This window comes from Temnothorax curvispinosus, unplaced genomic scaffold (genome assembly GCF_003070985.1).
Source record: "Temnothorax curvispinosus isolate PA1 unplaced genomic scaffold, ASM307098v1 QBEX01013449.1, whole genome shotgun sequence".
NCBI lineage: Eukaryota > Metazoa > Arthropoda > Insecta > Hymenoptera > Formicidae > Temnothorax > Temnothorax curvispinosus.
In genome coordinates, this window is record NW_020223229.1 from 1 (window position 1) to 9114 (window position 9114).

At 31.5% G+C, this 9114-nt stretch overlaps 1 protein-coding gene across 3 annotated transcripts; it reads right to left on the minus strand.

The window, feature by feature from the left end:
* Window positions 1–234: 234 nt before the first annotated feature.
* LOC112463590 (F-box/LRR-repeat protein 2-like) lies at window positions 235–5909 on the minus strand. Of its 3 annotated transcripts, XM_025030057.1 has the most exons (9): window positions 5715–5909; window positions 2596–2859; window positions 2362–2485; window positions 1815–2268; window positions 1565–1730; window positions 1296–1447; window positions 1093–1181; window positions 705–1020; window positions 235–552 (listed from the first exon to the last, which is right to left on the minus strand). In XM_025030057.1, exons 3-9 carry the CDS (start codon window positions 2432–2434, stop codon window positions 246–248), a joined length of 1557 nt encoding a protein of 518 aa, XP_024885825.1. In that variant the 5' UTR covers window positions 2435–2485; window positions 2596–2859; window positions 5715–5909; the 3' UTR covers window positions 235–245. The 3 variants fall into 3 exon arrangements, with proteins under 3 accessions (XP_024885825.1, XP_024885823.1, XP_024885826.1); XM_025030055.1 differs by having other exon boundaries at window positions 1093–1447; XM_025030058.1 differs by having other exon boundaries at window positions 341–552; window positions 874–1020; window positions 1093–1447.
* Between the last annotated feature and the right edge of the window lie 3205 nt (window positions 5910–9114).

A 9114-nucleotide genomic window follows, 5' to 3' on the forward strand; every position in this document is an offset into this window, starting at 1 on the left:
AATTTACTGAAAATGTTATTAATGTAGCTTCTGCAATATTTCTAAAAAAAAATCACATCATTGCCCAAAAAAGTCAAATAATGGAAAAAAAAAACAGAAAGAAGTGTTCAAAAATAACAAAATTATAAATAAATACAACTATTTTATTTTTATTAGGCATTAACTTCTTTTACAACCTTGTGCATCGGATAATTAAAAAAAATTATTAACTTTTAAATTTCAAAATAGTAAACATAAACTTTATTTTATTTGTATGTATAGACGGACACATGCGGATACCTGTCCTTCCATTTATTAACTAATTGATCACTTATATTACAGAACTTGAGATGAAACTCCTGCAGTTTAGGACATTGTTTCAAAATAATAGAATAATTATCAGGTATATTAAGTTTCGCTCGATAAAGATCTAACATCTTCAAGTTTTTGCACTGCGCTAATAATTCCAACCGGTGATCAGTGAGGACAACAAAGTCCAGATAAATTTCTTGCAAGTGTTGATAAGAAGAAAGTGATCTAAATAAGCTGTCATCAGTAACTGGGTATACGTATCTGTAACAAAAATCATATAATTAGTATAATATTTTAATTGCGAGCAAAAAATTCATGTAATTCTCTCAAGATGCTTGCAAGAGAAGCAAACAAATTTCAATAAAGAATACAGTAATATGTATTTTAAAAGAAAATGTAGCACACACACTTACAGAAAAAGTTTCAATTTTTGTAAGTTCTTACAGTTAGCGAGAGCATTAATACCCTGAGATGTAAGACCATGTGGGTACAGTAAATATATTGCTTCCAAGTCATGACACGAATTTGCCAACTCTATTAGAACTGCATCATTATTTGTAGATATTAATAGTAGTGACTCACGCATCCGTTGGTTATTTTGCAGTATTTTGCAAAGACATTCAGTTGTTATACGTGTACTAATAAAGTTTATATGTTCCAAATTATTTAGCCCTTCGAGATACGAAAATCCTTCGTCGTTTATGTGATGACAATAACTTAGATCCAATTCTAAGAAAAATTTGTATTAGTTGTTATGCAATTTATTCATAATCTTGACAATTATACACTATATGCACATACCTTTCAAATTTTTGCATGTCTCTGAAATTTTGAGTAGGACAGGATTTAAGTCCATGCGGCAGTCTCTTAATCTTAAATGCGTTAAACGCCTGCCGCAATTATCAAGAAAAATTACGAAAACATTAACATCAAAGTTGCTTCCTGTAAGATCTAATTGTTGCAAATATTTACATCTAGGTGTAAAATAACAAAATATATCGCACATATATTTGTCAGATTTAATCCATCGCATGTTCAAACGTGTATAGAGTAGAGGATCCCATGTTAAAATATCAAAGCGCCCATTATTTACTTCATTCATGCGGCATAATGTTACCAAATCCAAGTATTTAAATATTTTAAGTAGTATTTCATCCTGTAAAGATAAAATATAATTAATATAATACAAAATAAATACTTTAATACTCAAAGTGTACGAAATGTCATTGCAATAAATATTGTGATGAGAAATAGACTTCTTAGAATACTTTACAGGAAGCGCAGATAAACTGCAACGTGATGGCTCCTTGTAACTTTTCGATAGAATACGACGCGAGTATCTCTGTCCAAGAGGTTGTACATATCCAGGGATTACCTCTTTAAATGCCTTTTTGCACTTTTTGTGTTTCAAATTACTTTTATAATTAATTCTTCTTTTGCTGCAAATATCATCGGAACAAATTGATTTTCATTATTAACAGAAAAAAAGGATTTAAATATTACCTAATGTACAATAGTAATACCTTTTATAAATAACACAATATTCAGAAAAATTTCGTTGCAGATGAACTATATCCAAGTGTGCACTTTTCGAATCTGCTGTTAAATTGTGAACATCGTCGTGGTGTTGAGAGTACATGCTGTTAATTCTTTTTAACAGATTACTTAAACTCTCGTTAGGATTTCTAGGAAGGATCAAATCTGATGTACCGATAAGCATCACATACACTTGTGTAGAAGATGTACGTGAGCTGTCCTTAAACACTAGTCTGAGCATTTTGGTTTTGAAGTCGCACGGATGCGATAACGGTGGAGAAAATAATCTTGATTTCGGGGGTACAATCTGAGACGATTCAACCCACAACTGAATCCAGTTATTATTGGAATCTTGAGCCAAAATTTGAATTACGCTTCCAGGACGAATTGTTTCGTAAATAGAGACTCTGACTGGATATACAGCTTCATGAAACTCAATATCTTAAAAAATAGAAAATATAATTATACTCTTTTCTCAACAAAACCGAATCTTCTTTACAATATTTTATTTATTCATTCGAATATTATATATACCAATACTTTTTTTTTCGCTCGTCATATGGTCCCATGTATACCATGGAGTATCAATAATATACTCAGGTCTCATAGAATTGATTTGCCACGGAGATATTGAAATATCGAAACCATCCTTTCTCGACTATATTAGAAAATCGAAATGTGTCAAATAGAAAATCTTATAACATAAATTTATAGGTAGTAATTACTTTGTACAGAACAATAACAGATAATACCAGGAAATACACATACTCTGACATGTTTTTCTCCAAAAGAACATGGTAAATGAAATTGTTTGCCATAATTATAGGATCCGGGTGGTCCAATTATGTTACAGGTAGTAAATAATATGCCAAAATTCTGACCGTTTCTTATCGTGGGAACATATATTTTCTTCACAAATTAAAAGACAAAGTCAACACTATCTTTTTCTCCTACGGATACTCTGCCGATGTAGGGATATCGACTACAACTCTCGCAATTTAAAGATTTATTGTGGGTTGTCATATTGTCTTTCTAAAAGAAGACAAAGAATATGGAGAATAATAATCTTTTCTTTTTTAGCATATGCTAAAATGCATTATAATATTATATATATTAATAATTATAGCCTTCAGATTATATGTATAATCTAACAATAAGTTTATCTTGCTTTCATTCGCATTGCTAGTACTGACATTGTTACATAATATGCATGTGTGTGTTGAATATCATTATTAAATAATTAATTATTTTAAAGAAAATAACAGTTATTTTTTAATTTTGTTAATGTAGAAAAATGTTCTTTTATAAATCTGAAATATCGGGAGCTCTGTGTTCTTCTATTACCACGTGGCACACACGTGCACGAGCACAAAAGAAAGAACAAAAAAATTACACAATTTATATTGCTCACATTCGCCAGACTTACGCTTTATTTCTAAATGACTATAAAGTTCCAATCTACAATAGTCGTAAGAGTAGATGTAAGACGCGTAAGCAGCCCGGGTAGCACATATTATTTTCATAAACGTTTTTTGAAGGTATACATAGTTTCATAACCGTAAAGAACCATTAAGAAACGTTTGAACAAAAATGTTTTTGAAACCATGATTCAAGAAACGCATTTTTTACGTTACTATAGTTAACAAAATACCTATTTGTTAAAATTTTTCTTTTAAAATTATAAATTTGCTTTATCTGTATATATAATAGCCTTAACAGCATTTTTTGAAATTTATTGCACCAACTATTGCACAAAATAAATCATTTTATCCACGTACATATATCCACTTAATAATTATTTACTTAAATTAATTTTGTCCTACCGGTCTTAATCTATTTGTCATCGGACAAATCTGATTGTGAGCTTAGAAAACTTTCAACAGTTTTTGCAAAATAAACGTTCTGCTGAACATGGCCTTTGAAAGAACATTTATACGTGTTTTGTTTTAAAAAACTTCCTGAACTGGTGCACATCAATAATGCAATTAAGTTAGAGTAAGACAAGTATAATTTTGTTTTATTTCAACTTATTGCACGAAGGTGCACCAATTCAGGAATTTTTTCAAAAAGAAATAGAAGTCATAGATGCTATATGCATTAAGGTTTTAGAACATTCTCAAGCATGTCTCAAAGACGTCATAAACACGTTCAAAAAACGTGAAAAGTAGGAATTTTAATGGAGGAATCTACTGTAATGGGTAAAAAAAAATCAATTTTTTGCATAAATAAATAGTATAAGGTTTCAAGAATATATTCCCAAAGCGTTATCGTCGAATTCGTAAAATTGACAAAACTATAATACAGCCTCTTTAGTGAGACGCGCTGTGGATCAATACAGCAGAAGTACGCTGTACTGACTTCGCAGTGTCCTCGGCATTCTATCCTTGTGGGAACAAAAAGATTCTTCATACCTGCCTAGACCCTGAAATATTTGGTTTGACCCTACATGTGTTTATATTTATGTGTTAGTATTTTTGTGTGTATGTGAATGTGTGTATGTGTGTGTGCACCTTGGAAAGCACTAAAGAAGCTTGAACAGCCAAGAGAATGACGAAAACTGCCGAACAGGAAGGCATTTTATATAGATCAGGAATAGCGGATTGAGCGTTATTTAACTGGAAGAATCGTGGAAATATTAAGAACTTTATTTCTTTATTCAACTGCGATTTTTTTGACCCGCCATATTGAATCCGCTATTTTGAATTTAAAAAATCTGATATCAGATTCAGATTCAGCGACCTCAAAAACCTTTATACTAAAATCTTCATGCATTTCTATGAGCGTTTTTGGCTGATAGCAAAAAAAAAAACTTTAAACGCGTTTTTCTTAAAACTACTTTTTCCAACTTGGTGTGTAATCAATCAAATAACTGTTGCCACGTACGATTCGATTCCTTACAATTTTCTCCAGGGATTGAACCTACCGCTACATTTTATTGTTTATTTGTAACATTTTTATCAACAATAGAAGATTGATTTTTTTATCGAAAAAAATGTCATTTTTCTTACGATTGCTTTAACTTCTTCAATTTTTCATATTTTTATTTGCAAGTAGGTTCAATCCCCGCGTAATTGATTAAACTGTAAAGAAAATTTTGGTTTTTTGCTTTCAGATATAACTCAGCTTGTTGCTACATTGCACACCGATAACCGTTGCGCTACCGACATTGTGCTACAAAGTTGTACGCCAACACTATAAAAATTAATAAAATTGAAAAAAAATTTTTTTTTCTTCTTTAAGAAAGTCTGTTTATATCACAAAAAAATTAATCCAATATCACTTATAGTTTTTTTTTTAATTTTAAAAAGATTATTATTTTTTGCCCGGTTACAGTAGAATTCCCTCTTAAATGTCTTTATCTAAAATGTCTTTATCACTAAAACAAAACGTTTCTATAATATTTTTTTAAACGTTATTTTATCGGAAAAGAAATGTTTCATCGAACGTTTTTCGAATGGACATTTTTACTCATGAGAAACGTTTCCGGAAATCGGTTATAAAACGTTTCGGAAAAACGCTTATAAAATATTTCTGAAACGTGTATGTGCTATCTGGGAGTAAGCTATTGACTAATAAGATTTTTACAATCCAAGAATAATCGATTATTGTATAGTTTGTCGACTTTTACTGCTTACGTCTTACCGCATACTCTTACAGTTATTGTAGAATGAGTTTAAGATTTTTCAAAATGTATTTTTTAATGTATTTAATGTATCTTTTATCTCATTGTTTGATGTAGGTTATAGCGATTTAACAATAAGTTACACAAAAAATCATACAGTGAATAAAAAAAATTAATTATCTACCGGAAACCGGAAATTTAACTTGGAACTGAATCAAAAAATTAATCAGAAAAACTAATTTCTATCGATTTTCATACTACTTACTGTTTATCAGCAAGGCAGTAGGTCCATACAGGTACTGTTATTTCATGGACGCTGGGACTGACTGGGACCATCCACCATTTAGCACGGACGCGCGCGCACACAGCAGCGAACAGCCGTGTGGCGCGTACGGGTGCGGCGGCTTAGGGATCCTCACTAGAGGATCCCTACGGCGCGGCGGCTGTGTGCTCGACGTTCAGGAAGCTTCGAGCGGCTGAAAAGCGCAGATATACATCTGCAGTCTCTTTCTTGCTCGAGCTAGCCACGAGAATCGTAAAGTCGTCCTATCGTACTCGGCTCGCCCGTCTTACTCGCGTCTTCGCGTGTCCCTTTCCACACTAGGCGCGAGACATTGGGTGCGTTCAGCCGATACTCCGCTAGCATAGCAATCGTGAGCAGTCGCTCGTTTTCGCTCGTTTCCTCTCTTTTTAATCCATTGGGTCAAAAGAGAGGGAACGAGCGAAAACGAGCGACTGCTCACGATTGCTAGGCTAGCGGAGTATCGGCTGAACGCACCCATTATTGTGTCTCTTGATTATGTCACAATTCAAACGTAAAAATTATTAATTAAATAAATCTTTTAATTATATTGAAATTTACTTATCCCGGACATAAGAGATATAAATTAAATACATTTATATATAATACCTACATTTATTTAAAAACATTTAAACAAATAATTTTCTTCAAATATAATAAGAGCCAGTAAATTTTATTGCAATCTCTGCTGTAATAAACTTTTCTAACATATGCATTGAAGACTTATTGTTAGTATAACAACTTTACTTTTATCTATACATATTCTGAGCATTTTCGAATATTGTTATTCTGAAAACAATATTTAAAAATATAATTAGTTGTACTTATTAAAGTACATGTATAATGTTTCCATAAATAATTACAAATAAATATATATTATGTTTGAAAATTTGTAAATATTAATTTTTGTATATTTTGCTCACCATATCTTCTCCTAATTTATCATCATCTTTTTGAGTCTCTCATTAAATTTCATAAGTTTAGTTCAATTGTCAATTGAGAAAAAAAGACTACGATTTTGAGGGAATTTATCAGCGTTATAAATTGAGTGGATGATACAATATTATTATCCCATATTAATTTGTCAAGAATGTAATGCATTTTACTGGAGTGATACAAATAGTCCTTTAGTCTTTATCGTATGAAGAAACATTAACAAAATTAGAAGAGCATTTACTTTATAAAACACGGGGTAAATAATGATTCCGTACATAATATACAACATGATGTAAATAAAGAAATGATACCAGTACATCGCTTTATACAAGAACATTATTCAAAATTAAAAAGATTAGATGCGGCAGAATGCAACCATTGCTTTGAAGTTATTGTTTACGAACACAGATATCATAGATTACATAAGCACTTGACAAATAGTCATGCAGACAAATTAACGGAAGAAGAGGAGAAGGAAAAAAGATTACTTTGATGTTGGGATTACATCACAATAAAGGGATTACTTGACAAAATGTATGCAATGTGCAACAAATGTAATAATAAATTCTTCGTAATTAATGCTATATATTCGATCAAGCACTTGAAAAAGTGTGGGTTAAGGGGAGATTCTAGTGTAACGGGTCAAAAAAATCGAAATCTTTTTTGCATAAATTAAAAGTATAACATCTTAAAAATATGCTCCTACAGTTATAAAATCGAATTCGCATAAATAAAGAAGTTATAGCTCTGTTTAGTGAGACGCGTCAGAGTCCCAAACAGCAGGTAGTCGGTCGGTAGGTACAAGAGCCTAACGGGTCGGCTATTGTTATGTTTGGAATCTTTTGAAAGTATTAGAAAACAGTACTACAAGACTTTTTCGAAGAAGAAGAAGGTTTAATGTATGGGGCCGGAATAGCAGAATAAACGTTCAAGTCGATTTTTTAGCGGTAAGTATCGTGAAACTTTATTTAAAACTTTAACGCGTTTTTCTCGAAACCATGTTTTTCAAGTTGGCGGGCGTGATAACTTGAAAACTAATAAACCGATCAACTTCGGTCAAGTTTTGTTCAATTCGTTATATTCTCTAGGTACTATACCTATCATTTTATTTTTATTGCATTTATTTATAACATTTTTTGATCAATATATGATCAAATTTATGTCAAAAAATAAAAATTTTTTTTAAACGCTATAACTTTTTTAATTTATGATTTTTTCTTTGTTAGGGAGGTATAGTACCAGCGGAAAATATCTAACTTTAAAAAAATATTTCGTTTTTTGCTTTCAGATAACCGGGAGGAACGTTACAACACCCGCCAATAGACGGGAAATCGCAGAGAGAGGTCCAGATTATTTATTATATATTAAAATTAAATAAAGCAAATTGAACATAACTAAAATTTTTTGATACCTTAAGAATGCCTTTTTTTATCCCAAAAAATTATATTTGGCTATCATTAATAGTTTTCTAGAAAAATTCTTAAAAACCGCTTATTTTTTTGCTTGTTACACTAGAATCCCCCCTTAAGTATCATCTATTTAAAAAATGACTAAAATTACTGAGGAATATAGAATTGATAATAATGAAATACTCAATAATTAAAGAAAATGTAACGGATACAAATACAAATCAAAGCACTTATATAATCACTATTTGTATTACGACCGAAATTGCGTTTTTAATCGCAATTCCGTCTGTGTGATTCTGTACGTAATATTTGAGTCTATAGACATTTCATCGCTTCTAAATAACCGAATAATAAGATTCTTAAAACGGTACACATAGACCTATATTCTCATCAATTTTCTTTTATAAAAAAAAGCGCACATTTATTTCTGAAATGAGTGAAATGCTATTATTTATGTTACATATACTGTAGCATTTCAGAAATAAAAATGCACTTTTATCGATAAAATAGAGTTGAGAATAGAAGCCTTAGTTTTTAACGGAGTAGCGCGCACTAACTAATTGGCCTTTATCGTATTTCTTACTTCTTTATCCATAATATAAATGCATATTTGTATTATGTGAGACAGGATTTTTATTTCGACAAACCCTTTCACCCGACGCGGCTTGGGTCGGAGCTGTCGGGGCTCAAAATGTAGCTAACTAATATGTCTGATATGTTGGGCGCCAGTTAGTTTTATGAGAACTAACAAACTCTGATTTATTCAATAAAATGGTTCGATTGGGTGACCCAGGAAACAGGAGATACCAAGAAGTGGAAATAATTGACGGAACTGAAGATTACTACTTACGTTTTGATAAGAATTAGTTTCCTTTATTGTTTTACCTGGCAATCACAACTCTCAGAGATCGACTCTCCGTGCGATCTTTCGACAACTTTCAACGGCGCTTTACAAAATTGACCCTCCGTGCGATCACTTCTTGACAACTTGACGACGTCTTACAATACAATTTGACGAC

Bases quoted from the DNA above. Each gene is read 5' to 3' on its own strand.
- LOC112463590 (XM_025030055.1), bottom strand. From the start codon at position 2,434: ATGAGACCTGAGTATATTATTGATACTCCATGGTATACATGGGACCAT. The intron at 1,731-1,814 runs GTATTACTATTG...TGATATTTGCAG, and splicing joins TATTGTGTTATTTATAAAAG to CAAAAGAAGAATTAATTATA. The intron at 1,021-1,092 runs GTATGTGCATAT...AATTTTTCTTAG, and splicing joins GACATGCAAAAATTTGAAAG to AATTGGATCTAAGTTATTGT.